General features: G+C 47.5%; 1 protein-coding gene across 3 annotated transcripts; it reads left to right on the forward strand.

Moving 5' to 3' along the window:
• The first annotated feature begins 4,467 nt into the window (after positions 1–4,467).
• On the forward strand, positions 4,468–17,671 carry aqp11 (aquaporin 11). 3 transcript variants are annotated; one of them, XM_068033125.1, is made up of 4 exons: positions 4,468–5,705; positions 12,265–12,381; positions 12,539–12,670; positions 15,295–17,671. In XM_068033125.1, exons 1-4 carry the CDS (start codon positions 5,069–5,071, stop codon positions 15,387–15,389), a joined length of 981 nt encoding a protein of 326 aa, XP_067889226.1. In that variant the 5' UTR covers positions 4,468–5,068; the 3' UTR covers positions 15,390–17,671. The 3 variants fall into 3 exon arrangements, with proteins under 3 accessions (XP_067889226.1, XP_067889227.1, XP_067889228.1); XM_068033126.1 differs by having other exon boundaries at positions 12,587–12,670; XM_068033127.1 differs by lacking the exon at positions 12,539–12,670.
• Positions 17,672–18,031: the final 360 nt, after the last annotated feature.

Raw genomic sequence — 18,031 nt, forward strand, 5'->3', positions numbered from 1 at the left:
AGACGGAGCGCAGCGTAGATACACATAGTCAAGATCGGACGGGTCTGCCCGTTCCAGGATTGACTTCCTGTTTGTGTCCCGTACTGTCACGGTCAGATCCACCGACGTCAAGCCGGTGTTCTTTTCCGACCACTGCCTCTTACTTGCCGACTGTCACTTACAGGACGACCAGCGGGTTGGCAGGGGGACATGGAAGCTCAATGCTACACTGCTAACCCCAAAGAACGTTGAGGAACTCAAAAGGGATTACAAAGGTTGGAGGACCGTGAAACCCCTCTTTGAGTCTCCTGTTCACTGGTGGGAAGCGATCAAGGAGAACATCAAGAGGTTCTTTATCCTCAAAGGCGTTCAGAGGGCGAGAGAGAGACAGAGGGAAATGTCCCGACTCTAGAAAAGTATGCAAAATCTGCTCCGGCTGCAGTCGTCGGGGGTCGGGGTCAAGGAGACCCTACAAGAGGTGAAGAGCCAGCAGGCCTCGCTCTTTGCCATGGAGGCCTCCAAGATCATCTTGCGGTCCAGAGTCCGCTCCATTGAGCAGGATGAGATATGCTTGAGTTACTTCTTCCAAAAGGTACACAGAAAGAGCTCTGTTATCAGCAGCCTGAAGGAAGAGGATGGCTCGGTAACGTCTTCGCAGTCCGACATACTAAGGATCAGCAAATCCTTTTATGCTGGGCTATATGACGCGAAGCCCACGGATAGCAGAGCCTCCCAGTCCTTCCTGTCATCTATCACAGAGGTCTTAGATGACAGCATGAGGGAGAGACTGGACAAGCCGCTAACTCTGGACGAGCTGACAAAGGCCGTCGAGTCCTTCGAGCCGAGTAAGACTCCCAGAAGCGATGGCTTACCGGTTGAGTTGTATTCGGCCCTGTGGGACTGGGTCGGCCCAGACCTGCTGGAAGTATACGAGAGTATGCTCCTGGCCGGCAGCATGTCAGAATCCATGAGGAAGGCATCATCACCCTCATCTACAAGCGGAAAGGGGAGAGGGCAGAAATCAGAAATTGGCGGCCCATCTCACTGCTTAATGTTGACTACAAGATTCTGTCCAAAGTCATGGCCAGTCGAGTCAAGTCTGCTCTGGAGTTGGTGATCCACCCTGATCAGACCTGTACTGTACACGGCAGGAAGATCTCCGATAGTCTCACGCTACTCAGGGATACGATCACCTATGTACGGGACAGGAGGGTGGACACCTGCCTCATCAGCCTGGACTAGGAGGAGGCCTTTGACAAGATATTGCACACCTACATGATGGATGTGCTTTCCAAAATGGGGTTTGGGGAGGGAATCTGCAATTGGATCAAACTGCTCTACACAAACATCAGTAGCGCAGTCTCAATCAATGGGTGGGAATCGGAAAGTTTCCCGATCCAAACTGGAGTCAGACAGGGCTGTCCTCTCTCCCCTGTCTTGTTTGTTTGCTGTATTGAACCCTTTGCTGAGTACATTAGGAAGGATGTGGGTATAAGAGGAGTGACAATCCCAGGCAGCGGAGGCACTCAGGTTAAAACCTCCCTGTGCATGGATGACGTCGCCGTCTTCTGCTCGGATCCGCTGTCCGTGCGCAGACTGATGAGCATCTGCGACCGGTTCGAACTGGCCTTGGGAGCCAAAGTTAACCACGGCAAGAGCGAGGCCATGTTCTTTGGGAACTGGACTGACCGATCCTTTGTCCCTTTCACCGTCAGGTCAGACTACCTGAAGGTGCTGGGGATATGGTTCGGAAGGGCTGGGGCGTGCACCAAAACCTGGGAGGAGCGAGTAGCCAAGATACAACACAAGCTGAGCATGTGGGGGCAGCGATCTCTCTCCATTGTCGGTAAGAACCTGGTCATCAGGTGCGAGGCGCTCACATTGTTGCTGTACGTGGCGCAGGTCTGGCCAATACCCAACTGCTGCGCCGTGGCGGTCACCCGAGCCATTTTCCGCTTCATCTGGGGATCCAAAATGAACCGGGTCCGGAGGGACATGATGTTCAAACCTCTGGATAAGGGCGGGAAAAATGTACCCAACGTCGCCCTCATCCTGATGACTACCTTCGTGTACGGTTGCATCAAGCTGTGTGTAGACCTCCAGTACACAAACTTCAAGTGTCACTACGTGCTGAGGTTCTATCTGTCCCCAGTGTTGTGAAGGATGGGCCTGGTCACATTGCTGTGGAACGCTCCATCCAGTTGGATTGTGCCGTACCACTTATCCTTTGTGGAGCAGTTTCTGCAGAAAAACATCTTTGACCACCGATCCATCAGGCAGTGGTCTGCACGGAACGTCCTCAAGGCCCTATGGGAAAAGGAGACGGTAGATCCTGACGGATGGTTCCCCGAGCAGACCGCCATAGTCATTTGGCAGAATGCCTCATCACCAGAACTTTCAAACAAGCACCAAGATGTAGCTTGGCTGGTGGTGAGAAGAGCCCTCCCCGTCAGATCCTTTCTGCACGCCCGGAGTCTCACCCCCTCCGCACAATACCCTCGCAGTGGCTGTGGTGGAGAAGAGACGGTTGCCCACCTCCTTCTGGAATGTGTCTTTGCAAAGCAGATGTGGAAAGAGATGCAGTGGTTTTTGTCGAGGTTCATCCCAAGCAGCTCTCTTAACACAGAAGTCTGTGCTCTACGGGCTGTTCACAGGGACGTATACCGAGATAAACATCAACTGCTGCTGGAGGACAATCAATTCGGTGAAAGACGCCCTTTGGTCTGCCCGAAACCTGCTGCTCTTCCAGCGCAAAGAGTTGTCCACGACCGAATGTTGCAGACTGGTACATTCCAAGGTCCAGGACTACGTGCTGAGGGACACACTAAAGCTTGGGGCAGCCACAGCAAAGGCTCAATGGGGAAAGACCACTGTGTAAGGTCGCCTCACCAAGCTGAACGGAGGGGCTGGATCCATGGGAAACCCCTCGAACTGTATCGGAAAAATTTTCGTTTACTGTAAAATGTAAAAATGTATATGGCATGACAAATGAAATGGAAGGGGGTTGTGAGGCAACTCATGATTGTATTGAAGGAAAGTGATCAGCCTTGCACTTTGTATTTTTTGACTTGGTGCTGTTTGAAACTGTTTGGTCATGTATTTTTTTTACAGATTTTTATGAATAAAGTATATTTTGGAAATAAAAAAAAACTCCCATTGCAGTCCGGAGGGAGTGCTGCACTGTTGGAGGTACCGTCTTTCATGAGACATTAAATTGAGGTCTGTGTAAAAGATGCTATGGCATTATTTGAAGAAGAGCTGGGGTGTTTTCCCCGGTGTCCTGGACAATATTTAACCCTCAACCAGCATCAGTAAAATACATTATTGTGTCATTATCACATTGTTGTTTGTCGGATCTTGCTGTGTGCAAATTGGCTGCTCCTTTTCCTACATTGCAACAGTGACTACACTTTAATAAAAGTATGTTATTGTTTGTAAAGCATTTTTGGACTTCCTGAGCTGTATATATGCAAGTCTTTGTTTTTGCAGATTCGCAGAAGCTGAATAAATCAAATTGCATTTTCATTGCATGGCATTCTGAGAGATTTCCTGGTAATTTGGAGATTAAATTCCACAACTGCTCGTTACTTTGAAAACTGTATATGAGTATCCTTTATTTGATATAATTCTTTCCCTCATGTATTTAATTTCCATCATTGACCATTTTCAAGACTGAGAAAACGCAGCTTGGATATACAAGATGTACAGTAGGCTTGGGTTCAACAGCACATAGGAACAGAAGTAGGCCATTCAGCCCCTTGAGCCAGCTCTGCCAGTCAGTTAGACCATGGTTGATCTGCCTCAAGTCCACGATGAATGATTCACTTTATGACCCTCAAAGTCTCTCCACAATCTACAGAACTCATCAGGATTGTGATGAATTATTCAAGGGGATAGGTGCAGCCACAATAATCTCACCATTCTTCTTATTCAGTCTCCATAGGTGCTTACAGTCCCAGCTGCCACGCAATTGCCCATCCTTAGTTACAGTCCCATTCACCTGTAATTGCCATATCCCTTTCAGGATCTACATTCCATTATTACTTCTCCACACTCTTAAACCCAACTATAGTTGCCCTCAGTCACACCATTACATTAGCAGCCTCCTTCCACTTACCATCTCCAGTCGTTACCACGTCCCGGTTTCTCTCCAAATAGTTGCCCCCTATCAAATCCCATTCCACCCTCCCTGGTACTTGCCCTCCTACCCAATTCCATGTAGATAGTTTCCTCACCCATTTCTATTCCACCCTCCCCTGTAGTTTGCCCCCGACCCAATCTCACTCCTCCCTCCTCAGCAGTTGCCCCCGCAACAATTCCCAGCTGCTGCCCACCCCATCCCTCAGGAATTGCACCTCCCAAGGCCTTGGTCAACAATAACCCCCTCCTAGCCTTGGATCCGCCTCATGAGTGATTCCGCGCCCCTTGTCCTGGAGAGGCCCCGCCCACCCCCGAGGAGGCCCCGCCCCTCTCCCCCCTCCACGTGTCGCTGTTGCGGCTCAGGCTCCAGTCCGATCCCCGGGCTGACATTGACGCAGCGGCGGCGGAGACTGAGCAGAGTCTGAGAGGTGGGAGAGGTACCGAGAGCCGGCCAAATAGCTCAGGCCTGAGGGGAGAGGGAACGGAGACCGAAAGCGGTCGACAGTGACTCTCCAGAACCCGTTCACATACAGGCAGGTCCCACCCAGCTCACCCCTAAACCAACCCATCCCCTACCCACCCTCAGCTCACCCCCCCCCCCCCCCCCCTCCCCTCCTCCCTACCCATCGGCTGTTCACCCCCACCCGCCCCCAGTTCACTCCACTCACCCCCCCCCCCCCCCCACCTACCCAGCTCACCTTCTCACCCCCAGATACATCCCAGCTCACCCACCCCCTACTCACCCTCACCCCCAGCTCACCTCCTCTCACCCCCCACCTAGCTCACCCTCACCATCCCCTATCACCCCCACCTGAACCCTACCCGTCCCCTGCTCACTCCTACCCTGAGCTCACCTCCACCCACCCACCCCAAACCCCACCCTGAGCTTACCCATCAGGTGGGTTTCTTGCCCCTGAGGCCCCCCCCCCCCCCCCCTCCGTGGCAGGCAATGGAGGACTGTCTGGTTTCAATTGGTGTCCTAGCTGGCACAGTGATGGTGTGCCATGTGCTGCGCCGCACAGCTAGGGAGCTGCTGTGCCCACGGTGGCAGTCGGGAGGGAGGCAGAGCCACCCAAGGCTGGACCCTGTGCCCCTGGAGGTGGCGGAGGAGCTCTTCTCCACCCTGCAGCTGTGCATCTGCACCCACGAGCTGCAACTCCTGGGGGGCTCGGGGCTACTGGGGCAGACCCCAGCATTCGGCCTCACCTATCTCATAACCCTTGTCCACCTCACCACCTTTGGCAGTGCCTGCTGTAACCCGGTAAGCTGCCTGGAGCAGTTCCTCCACGGGCAGTGCAGTGGGCAGGTGGCAATCGCAAAGGTGCTGGCACAGCTTGGAGCAGCCTCGGTGGCGCGCCGGGTGTCTGAGATCGTGTGGGAGTTGGACATGTCAGACCTTCACTGGCACCATCACCAGTGGCAGTACGAATGTGCCTCGACTCTGAACACTAACCCCGGCAACGGGCTGGTCGTGGAGTTTGCCTGCGCCTTTGCTCTGAAAGCTGTCCTCTTCAGATCTCAGTGCCTGAAGCAGAAACACAAGATACATGTGGTTGCCACGTTGATTACCTTCCTCGTATTTGCAGGTGGGTACATTGGGTACACCACTTTAACCATAATCGTTTAGCCACTGACTGTCTTTCCATTGCCATTACTGTTGATTTTATTTTTATTTGCGTTCATTTCTCAGGATGTGGGCGTCACTGACATTTATCACCCATTGGCGAGTTGCCCTGAGAAGGTGTGGGTGGACCTCGTTCTTGAACTGCTGGTAGCAGTTTGAGACAACTGAGTGGCTCACTTGGCCACTTCCGAGGGCAACTAAGAGTTAATGAAAGGACAACATTTAAGTATTTAGATGAGCACTTTAAATGCCATAGCATACAAGGGCCAAGTGCTGGAAAATGGGATTAGAATAGGTAGGTGCTTGATGGCCGGCACAGACACGATGGGCCGAAGGGCCTGTTTTGGTGCTGTATGACTCTATGACTTGCATTTATATAGCATCTTTCTCAACCTCAGGACGTCCCAAAGTGCTTTCCAGCCAGTGAAGTATTTTTGAAGTGCAGTCACTGTTGTAATGTAGGAAATGCAGCTGACAATTTGTACATAGCAAGATCCCACAAACAGCAATGAGATATTGATCAGATAATAATGATATTGATTGAGGGATAAATAATGACCACAAGACGAGGGAGAATTCCCCTGCTTTTCTTCAAAAAATAGTACCATGTGATTTTTTTATGTCCACCTGGGAGGAGTAGACAGGGCTACGGTTTAACCTCTCATCCAAAAGACGGCACCTCTGACCATGCGGCACTCCTTCAGTACTGCATTGGGAGCGTCAGCCTGGATTATGTGCTTGAGTCCCCTCGTTACCTGAAGGGCTGTCAGGTTGATTGTAACACCTCCCCACTCAGCAGCCCTGGCTGTGGTCAGTTAACCAAACACAGCCCTGGGGATCATACATGGCACCTCCGTGCTATGTGTGGCTTGACTGTCCACTGGATAAAGCCATCGAGGGAGCGCTGAGTGATCTGATCCTCAGCCAATGTGCCTCAGAATCCTTGAACATTAGAGGGAAGACCAGCCAGCATTCCCACTTCTGGACAGTGACTCCTGCTGAAATTGCATGGATGTGGGTGTCAGATGAGGGTGAGCCTGCAGCAGTTGAATAGACTGCCAGCACTTCCTTGGCTGATGCAAGGAATTCCGATTTGGGTGAGGTTCTTGAGCGTTCCTGTATCCCTGGTGCCCTAGAATGTATTAACGCCCTCAGGAGAGCGAGTAAAGTAGGAGCAGGATTAGGCTATTCAGCCCATAGAGCCTGTTCCGCGATTCAATTAAATTGTGGTTGATTTATATCTTAACTGCATCTACCTACCTTGGTTCTGTAACCCTTAATACTCTCTTCTAACAAAAGTAAGGTTGGAAAATACATATTTGTAAAAGAGAAAATGAATAGCTTGCATAGCTGGAAAAAAACTGCTGGTAAAAATTACTTCTTGTGTATAAAAGGTATAATTTTCGACTGTTTCAGTTCTATTTTGCACAGCCAGGGGAAAAAATGTTGGTTAACAGTTTGTTATAGTGTAAGGTTAAAGATAAACTTGCTGAAGGGTTAAAGTCTGTTTGCAGGATGTTCAGTTGCTGAACTGATAACCTAATCATTCTCATGTGGACTCCCACTCTGGAGGTTTCAACATAAGTTCTGATATTGTTGATGGTGGATGTTTGGGGAATCGCTGAACTGCTTTTCAACTTCTGCCTCTCCACCCATCCCCCAGTTATCAACTTTGCCCTAGTGCAGCCAGTGACTGGGTCGTGTGACTAATGGAGGGGGATTGTAATTCCAAAAATTGACGAGTTGGGGTTCATAAAGAAGGATAGATTTGGCATTTATATAACACCTTTCACGACCTGCTGTCCCAAAGCTCTTAACAGCCAATGAGCATTTAAGTCACTTTAGCAGAAGAAATCTGTACACAGCAAGCTCCCACAAACAGCAGTGTGGTCATGACCAGATAATCTGTTTTAGTGATGGTGAAGTGATAAACTTTGACCAGGACACCAGGGAAAACTCCCCTACTCTTCAACATAGTGTCCTACGATTGTTTACACCCACCTGAGAGGGCAGACTGGGCCCTCAGTTTAACGTCTCATCCAAACTGTGTGTTGCACATTTCAAGCTAAGAGGCTGCAGTGGTTCAGTGCAGACTTGAAAGCATTCATTAGAACGGTCAGAGTATTTGCATGTGTAAAGTGTGTGGAAGTGGAACCAGATTCATACAGGGACTCTTGGTGCAGTCCGAGCAGCAATTGCTGTGTTCGCTAGATGATGATGCAGCAAATTGTATTTAGAGTGCAATCAGAGTTCTGGAATAAATGTGAGTTTGGGCTTTATGACTGACATTACAAAGAGTATACAGCACAGAACTAGGCCATTAAGTCCAAATGGTCTAAGACTGTGTTTATACTCCACACAAACCTCCTCCCATCCCTCTTCCTCTCAGTCTATCACCATATCCTTCTATTCCTTACTCCCTCCAGTTTATCAAGCTTTCCCTTAAATGTAACTACGCTACTCATCTCACATACTCCTGGTGGTAGTGAGTTCCACATTCTACCCAGTCACTGGGTAAAAAAGCTTCTTCTAAATTCTCTATTGGATTTATTACTACCTTATATTTATGGCCCCTACTTATGGTCTCTTAAGTGAGAGGATAAAAGAACAAACTTGAGCGACCTCCAAGACAGGGATATGCCAAGTTATAGAGGCCATGACAATCTTATCTCATCTCAGATGGACAGGACATGTCATCAGAATGCCCGACTCAAGACTGCCCAAACAGGTGTTCGGGAGCTCATTCACCTGGGGGCCAAAGGAAACATTTCAAAGACAATCTCAAAGCCTCCATGAAGGTCTGCTGTATTAACATCAACACATGGGAAGCAGCTGCCCAATCGCGAACTATATGGTGATTCCATCATCAAAAATGGTGTCAAAACCCTCCAGGTAACGAGCAGCCAGTGAGAGAGACGGAAAGAGAGGGCAGCTCCTCAAGCCAACAATCCACCACCTCTACCGGCTGACAGCCGATGTCATCACTTTGGGAGAGCCTGAAAGGCTAAGACAGGGGCTTATAAGTCATCTGCGAGCCCACAGCCAACACTGACATCTCACTTCCACTCAGTTATCCGCAAGAAAGAATCATCCTCCCTCGAGCGATTGCTGATAAAATTTTAAAAATGGACTCCCCACACAAATGGAAACATCTTCTCTACATCAGAAAGCTGCCTGGAGTTAGGTGAGGTCTGAGCAGATGTTGATCTGTGGCTGCAGCTGTTATGATGGCAGTGATGGTGTTGGGTTGAAAGTGTAAGGTGCGCCAGGCTTTGCGAGAGCAGGCTGCTGTTTTCCTGCCATGAGCGCATTACATCAATGACGCAAAGCCTCCTTCAGGGCGCTCTGCTGTCCCTCACCCTGATCCTTTAAACTTGATCTTACGGTGCCATTCCAAGGGCACCAGCTGCTCCTCACCACTTCACTCTTCATCATGAGTCGAGATGTGCTTATTCGGCAGTGGTGGGCATCGCAGCCCAACCTGATCCTGCCCTGGATGTGAATATACACCCACTTTCCAGATATCCTGTCCCCTTTCCGGCCCATCTGCTCTAGCAGCGATCAACCCAATCGATACATCCAAACTGCAACATTCAGCTGTACAGATCGAACTTGGAACTGTTCATCAGACCATGTCAGATGGTGCATTTAGCAAATGAGCCATGATGGGAATTTCTCTTTGCTGTACCAGACGCTTTGAAAGTGTGGATATCAGCTCCCCACCTTTGTGGTGTCGGTTCAACCCCACTTTGTGATGTCAGCTCCACTCCCCCTCTACCATTCCCAAACCCTTTGATTTTTGCAGATTTGTGTAGCAGTTGTACTATGGAAGGAGAGGTGGGGGGGGGGGGGGGTGGTGGTGTTCACCCTTGCTTGCCATCGTTAATCATGGTTATAGTTTATTTTCAATATTGGGCGGAGGATGCACTGATGTATCTGTTTATTACAGAGCTCTCTCAGAGGGAGAAATCTCCAATCACCTGGACGCTCCACAGAAACATTTTGTCTTTATTTTACCTTTATTTGAAAGGCACATTGTTCCCTTTGCAAACACACTGACTTGAAGCCTCGTTGCCTCTGTTTGCTCTGCACTTCTCTGTGCTTGTGTTAGCCCTGCTTTTATTTACCTGCAAGTCTTGTGTTGCTATGGAGCAGGATCCATCATCCTTGAATCTGTGAAAAGTTGATTCATGCTGCATTACTTGCACAGTGTAGCCTTTCGATCATATATCTCCCCCTCGTTTTCTCCCCATCTTGTATGAAGGAGTGGCTCCTCATATGTAAGCACATACAGCGAGTGTCAGCAGGCTATTCTACAATAAAGACATTACAGCCTGTTCACTCACAGCCATGTGATGTGAAGGGCTGGGTGATTTGAATAAATGTGTCATTCTATCTTCAGGTGTCACTACATGGGCCAGCATTTATTGCCCTTAAGGTGGTGAGCTGCCTTCTTGAACCACTGCAGTCCATGTGGTATAGGTACACCTACAATGCAGATAGGAAGGGAGTTGCAGGACTTTGACCCAGCGACAGTGAAGGAACGGCAATATGGCTCCGTCAGGATGGTATGTGGCTTGGAGGAGAACCCATGGGTGGTGTTCCCATGCATCTGTTGCCCATGTCCTTCTAGGTGGTAGAGGTCGCGGATTTGGAAGGTGATGTCGAAGGAGCCTTGGGACGTTGCTGCCGTGCATCTTACATATGGTATACATTGCTGCCACTGTGCGTTGGTGGTGGAGGGAGTGAATGTTGAAGGTGGTGAATGGGGTGCCAATCAAGCGGGCTGCTTTGTCCTGGATGGTGTCGAGCATCTTGAGTGTTGTTGGAACTGTACCCATCCAGGCAAGTGGAGAGTATTCCATCACAATCCTGACTTGTGCCTTGTAGATGGTGGGCAGGCTTTGGGGATTTAGGAGCTGAGTTACCCGCCGCGGGATTCCTATCCTCTGACCGACTCTTGTAGCCACGGCATTTATATGGCTACTCCAGTTCAGTTTCTGGTCAATGGTAACTCCCAGGATGTTGATAGCGGGGGATTCAGCGATCGTAATGCCATTGAATGTCAAGGGGAGATGGTTAGATTCTCTCTTGTTGGCGATGGTCGTTGCCTGGCACTTGTATGGCGCAAATGTTACTTGCCACTTATCAGCCCAAGCCTGGATATTGTCCAGGTCTTGCTGCATTTCTACACGGACTGCTTCAGTATCTGAGGAGTCGCGAATGGTGCTGAACATTGTGCAATCATCAGCGAACATCCCCACGTCTGACCTTATGATTGAAGGAAGGTCATTGATGAAGCAGCTGAAGATGGTTGGGCCTAGGACACTACCCTGAGGAACTCCTACAGTGATGTCCTGGAGCTGGATGACTGACCTCCAACAACCACAACCATCTTCCTTTGTGCTCGGTATGACTCCAACCAGCAGAGAGCTTTTCCCCGATTCCCATTGACTGCAGTTTTGCTAGGGCTCCTTGATGCCATACTCAGTCAGATGCTGCCTTGATATCAAGGGCAGTCACTCTCACCTCACCTCTGGAGTTCAGCTCTTTTGTCCATATTTGGACCAAAGCTGGAATGAGGTCAGGAGCTGAGTGGCCCTGGCAGAACCCAAACTGAGTGTCATTGGGCAGGTTGTTGCTAAGCAAGTGCCGCTTGATAGCATTGTTGATGACATCTTCCGTCACTTGACTGAGAGTAGACTGATGGGGATGGTAATTGACTAGGTTGGATTTGTCCTGCTTTTGTGTACAGGACATACCTGGGCAATTTTCCACATTGCTGGGTAGATGCCAGTGTTGTTGCTGTACTGGAACAGCTTGGCTAGGGCGCGGCAAGTTCTGGAGCACAGGTCTTCCGTACTGTTGCTGGAATATTGTCAGGGCCCATAGCCTTTGCAGTGTCCACTGCCTTCAGTTGTTTCTTGATATCACGCAGAGTGAATCGAATTGGCTGAAGTCTGGCATCTGTAATGCTGGGGACTTCAGGAGGAGGCCGAGATGAATCATCCACTCGGCACTTCTGACTGAAGATTGTCGCAAGTGCTTCAGCCTCATCATTTGCACTGATGTGCTGGGCTCCCCCATCATTGAAGATGGGGATATTTGTGGAGCTGCCACCTCCAGTTAGTTGTTTAATTGTCTACTTGAGAACTGACTAACCTGCTAGGCCATTTCAGAGAGCATTTAAAAGTCAACCGCATTGCTGTGGGTCTGGAGTCACATGTAGGCCAGACCAGGTAAGGACAGCAGATTTCCTTCCTTAAAGGACATTAGTGAACCAGCTGGGTTTTTATGCCAGTCCAGTAGTTCCATGCTCACCATTACTGAGACTAGCTTTTTATTTAATTGTTTCAATTACCTAGCTCTAATGGTGGGATTTGATCTTTCATCTCAAGATCATTAGTTGAGACCTCTGGATTACTAGCAGAATAACATAAGTACTATGCTACTCTACCCCTGTATGTTAAAATAAATGATTTTGGATAAAATGTTTTGATTTCCCTCTTTGTGTTGTACAGCTGGAGACCTGACGGGGGCTATGCTTAATCCAGCACTGGCCTATTCAGTCACTTTCAACTGCAAAGGAAACACGTATCTTGAATACTGTTTCGTTTACTGGCTTGGACCCTTAATGGGTAAGGAAACCTCAGTCCATGTTGGGGAGGGAGAAGGCGTGTTGTCACTGGTTGTTCTAGGCTGGACTATCTGGCCTTTGATTTGGGCAACTTTGAAAATGTAAGAAGGGAACGTGAAACAATTTCTTGTACTGTTCACTTATTTCTGTGTTTTCAGATATGGTTACTGAGATTATTGGGCTTATCAATGAATATTCATCAACAGCAAAGATGTACCCTTTTCAAGCCATGGTTTTTATCTCTGGCCAGTTTGGGTTTGGCAGATGGGGACAACCCTTGAGAAAAGTTGGTAAATGCCATATAGTAACTTGCATTTGAAAATTGGAGGAAAAAAACCCAAGGAGTTTAAAAAAAAAAAAATTCATTCACGGGATATGAGTGATATAAAGCTGAAATTTATTGCCCTTCCCTAGTTGCCCTGAGAATGGTGAGTCACTGGTTTGACACAACTGAGTGGCTTGCCCAAGTCACTTCAGGAAGTAGTTAAGAGACAACCACATTGGTGTCACCTATAGGCCAGGCAGGTTTTCTTCGAAATTATCATTAGACATTACGTTAGGTAAAAGATGGACGTTGATCTGAAGAAGAGGATCTTGGGAGGTGGGGTGATCAAAAATATGTTCCCACAGCTGCCATATTGCTTACCAGGGAAATTGTCACTACAGCATGAGTTCGAAGGCCAGTTGTAGTTCCCTAACTGCTGGTGTGGTTGAGATTAGCTGATTAGTACAGACCAGGAAATGGTTCAGTATTCCCTGACCAAGTGATTTATGAACAGCTATGACACTGGTGTCTATCCATCCAGGTGCAAGATTGCCCATATATCCTATCCCAGATAGTTGATGTCCTATCAGCTTCCTCCCCATCATCAGTGAAGTGATGGAGTCATCAGTAGTGCCATCAATAACCTGCTGACCATTGCTTAGTTCAGGCTCTGCCAGAATCACACTGTTGCATATCACTGCACAGCCTCAATCCAGACATGGATGCAAGCTGATGCCAGAGGGAAGGTGAGGGTATTTGCCTCCAACATCAAGACAGGATTGGACCAAGGCAGGCATTAAGGAACCCAAGCAAACTGAAGTCAGTAGGGTCAAGGGGAAAACCCTCCAATGGCTGGAGTCACATCTGACACAAAGGATGATGGTTGTAGTTGTCGAAGGCCAATCACGACAGTCCTAAGACGTTTCAGGAGGAGTTTCTCGGAAGCATCATTGGCCCAATTGTGTTAGTCATCTTTATTATGGACTTTGCTCCATCATAAAGCCAGGAGTGCAGCTGGTCACTGACAATTCTAGTGTTCATCTCTCTCTTCAACCTGTGCCAGCCTACAACAGGAGCTGGATAACACCCAGACTTGGGATGACAAGTGACAGTAGTGGCAGTAACATATGCTTCTGTAAGTGCTAGGCTAATGACCAGGAGAAAGCCACCCACCTCCCCATGACCTTCAGTGGTTTCACCACCACTGACTGAATCCATCAACCTCTTGGGGGCCAGCACAAGCCAGAAGCTGAAAAGACCACCCGTATCAGCACAATGGCTACAGGAGCAGGGCAGAGACTGGGTGCTGTGCAATGGGTGGTTCACCTCCTGACCCTTCAAGCCCCTCCAGCATCTTCAATTCAGATCTGTGATGGATGATATCGTTCACCTTGTTGGGTGCACTATGGCTGCAGTACATACAATCTGCAGGATTCACAACAACAACTCACCAAGGTTACTTTGATAGCACCTCTTTCGCAGTAACCTTTTGTCACCAAGAACAGCAATGTTATGGGAACTCCATCGGCTCCAAGTTCCCCATGACTTGGACATAGAAAGTCATTCCTTCATTGTTGGGTCAGCCTCCCACAATTCTCCTCTTAGCACCATCAACACAAAGACTGCAGAGGTTCGAGGATAAAGCCTGACATTACCTTTTCAGGGCAACTAGGGATGGGCAATAAATGCCAGCCTTTGCAGCAGCAGCTAAATCCCAAAAACAAAAAAAAAAATGCTGTGTATAATACCTTTCATGTCCCAAAGCACTTTACAGCCATTTAAATACTATTCTTATTTAGGGAATGCAGCAGCCAATTTGTTCACAGCCAGGTCCCATGAACAGTAATTGATTTTATTGCTTATGATTAATGGATTAATATTGGCCAAGACACCAGGGAGAACCACCTTCTTTGAAAAAGTGTCGTGGATCCTTGAACAGTCTAAAACCATCATAGTTGTGTGCAGGTTAAAACGTAGCACAGTTATAGCACAGAGGGGGCCATTTAGCCCTTCGTATCTGTACCGGCCAAAAAAGAGCTATCCATCCTAATCCCACTTTCCACTTGTCTGTAGCCCTTTAGGTTATGGAACTTCAGGTGCATTTCCAAATATTGATGCAATGAGTTCCAGACTCCTCCTCCCGCTGTGGAAAAAATTACTCCTCAACTCCCCATTCAGTCCTTCTACTGACTACTTTAAATTACAGATTATTGAGCTTTCTGCTAATGGAAATCGGTCCTTCCTATCCATTCTAGGCGTTTCATAATTTTATACACCTTAATTAAGTCTCCCCTCAGCCTCCTCTGTTCTAAAGAAAACAGCCCCAGTTTATCCAATCTTTCCTCATAACTAAAATTCTCCATTCCTACAACATCCTCATAAATCTCCTCTGTACCCTCTCTAGTACAATCCCATCCTTTCTGTCATGTGGTGACCAGGACTGTACACAGTACTCTAGCTGTGGCCTAACTAGTGTTGTGTACAGTTCTAGCATAACCTCCCTGCTCTTATATTCAGCTAATAAAGGAAAGTATTGTATCCTGCCTTAACCACCTTATCTACCTGTCCTACCTTCAGGGATCTGCAGACATGTAGGTTGTGTGCTCTTGCCTCATTTCCTCCTGTTTTGTCCCCTCCCCATTCCTCTAGGTGCACTGACTGCAATGATGTTGTTTGACACAAAATATGTATCTAGCGACAAAGTGAGCACGGAAACGCAAGCGACTGAGGAGAAAAGAGACTGAAGGGACAACCTGACTGCACTGAAGTTGTTCGAATGAACCGTGTAGCTTAATGCCGTCGAGAAACCCTCAAAGGGTGCGGGAGGTTATAAATGTTATAAGAATTAACCTTTTTCTTTCAATTTCAACTGGGATTTTGAGTAGTGAGAGACTGTAACGAGCAGTATTAATCAATTGAGATTTGTCTCATTTTTAAGGAGGGAGCATCCCATTCAGGACTCCTTTTTTTTTTAAAAAAAGGCAATAGTTTAAAGATAAGCTGAGGATAAATTTAACACTGTTTTTGATTTGTTTATTTAAAGTCTGGGTGCTGATGATATCGGGGGCTCTTCCTTGGGCAAAGATTCCCCTGTCTAACAGGGCATGAGAGGGCAGAATTACATGAATCACACTGATTCAAACCTTGTTGCAAATGAAAAATACATCTTATTAACAAAAAAAGTGAAACTAATTAGTTTTATTCTGGGGTTGCAGACACCAGTATCTCCCCAGCTGCCACAACTTCTCAGGCAGCCCAAGAAATAGACTGACCAATTTAATAAAAATGTTTAGGGTGTAGGTTGGGTAAGAAGATAAGCAACTGGTCTGCCACTGAACATAAGGAGACCAACTCCAGTAATATCAGTGCTATGTGCTGGATAGGTGTATTGCTGGAAAGGGTTGGCTTGGCTGATGTCCAGCCCAGCAAAGGCTCTCCATTGTTCCAAGCAGTCAAAAGGGGGCTATACTAGCAGTGGGCAGGAGGGTCAGACGATTAGCAGCAGGGTCAAGCAACGTGAGCTGGTTCTGTACCTTCTACCAACCCCCCACCACAACCCCCCTGCCCCCACCTTTCACACGCTGCATTGCTACAGCTGCAGTCCATCTCATGGAGAGAAAATTGAGGGACAATTAGCACTGAACCATCATAGGACAAAACTTTAGGGCTGCATTGACACAGGGCTAGTCGGTCCGCACACCTTGTGGCCGCCCTCTATGTCCGACGGGATGGGGGTCAAAATACCTCTAAATAAAGGAAGAGAAAAGTATTTAAAAACTAAGCTCATGGCTGCAAAGGGCATGTTGATAAAACTTACTGGGATGATTACCATTATCCTTTGAAGCATCTGTGACATTTGTGACTGCAGATGATCTGAGTTCCTTTGTTGTCTGTGAGAATTCATCTTTCATTAGTGTTTTTAATATAATGAACATAGGGACAAAGCAATCAAAAATTTCACAAAGTGACCACCAGCATCTTAAAGATTCAGTCCCTCTTCTGTGTCGTATTACTTTTGAAGAGCTGTTGAATATAGAAGTATAGAATGGTTACAGCGGGGATTTGAGTTCACAACCGGTGGTTTGTTTCTGTTTAGGATGACACGTCAACCCCTACAATAATGCAGCAGGTAAATACCCTGTCTGGTGTCGCACTGAGCTCACGGACCAGAAGTTCACTGCTCTGTGCTGAGTCAGCAGACATTAGGTGGACTGCTCCATTTGACCTCATCTTTCTGTAGCTCAGAAGCGCAGATACAAACCCCTGATTGCTATCCAAAAGTGTGCATATGTGGAGATTGTGAGAGGACAGAACTCGCCTCTGCTTAGATCGTCAGTCGACACTCACTGTCTAGACTCTCACATGAAGAATGATCACTTGGGCAAAGTACCAGAAGGTACCTGATGCCCACAGAACTGTAGACCAGCCTGAATCAGCACCTTTTAATGGGTGTGGAATGGGGGCAAAGAAAGTATTTTTCAGGTAGAAATATGAAAATTTGCATCATAGTGTTGGGTACAAGAAGTCTGGGTGAATGAAGAACTTTATTAAACTGTCCATTTGAAAAAGGTATCATTGGCAGGGATGGGTGACTCTAGGACTGGGAGATTGGATTGGAAGGTGTTTAGAGGGGATGTGCGAGGCAAGTTCTTTACACAGAGGGTGCTGAGTGCCTGGAACTTGTTGCCGGGGTAGGTGGTGAAAGCAGGTACTATAGAGACGTTTAAGAGGCATCTTGACAAATACATGAATAGGATGGGAATAGAGGGATACGGACCCCGGAAATGCAGAAGGTTTTAGTTTAGGCAGGCATCAAGATCGGCACAGGCTTGGAGGGCCGAATGGCCTGTTCCTGTGCTATACTGTTCTTTGTTCTTTTTTGTGTTAATCTGGTTTGGATCAGGTAATCTTTCTAGTTCTTGATTCACTTTCAATATATTTCCATAGCACATTCCGATAAACATTCCTTGATATTGTAGCAAAGTGTTGATGTAATAATAAATAATGGTTTTAAAATTAAGATTAATCCAGTCTACTTTGCTCATTGTTTCCAATTACTGGCCAGTTTTCACCAATGGCTTGTTGAATGAATATTAAGACCAAAACTATTGAGTTGCCAACAGCTGATGTCTTGAGGACAATGGAATTTATTCACTAAACTACATATAGCCACAGTTTGTGCCAATGTTCCTAGTTGAGAATAGTCCAACCAACATTTTAGAAACTTTTTTTTAAGGTCAAGATAATACAGGTGCTGGGGAATGGATCCATTTCTATTTTGGATACCCGATCCCGAATTTTCACTTCACCCACCCAGTGGAACGTCATGGGTTTGGATCAGACACCTGATTTGAAGTTGACAGTATAGTTGAGCAGGGTCCAAAAC

The sequence above is a fragment of the Heterodontus francisci genome, chromosome 6 (genome assembly GCF_036365525.1).
Source record: "Heterodontus francisci isolate sHetFra1 chromosome 6, sHetFra1.hap1, whole genome shotgun sequence".
In the NCBI taxonomy this organism is placed as follows: domain Eukaryota; kingdom Metazoa; phylum Chordata; class Chondrichthyes; order Heterodontiformes; family Heterodontidae; genus Heterodontus; species Heterodontus francisci.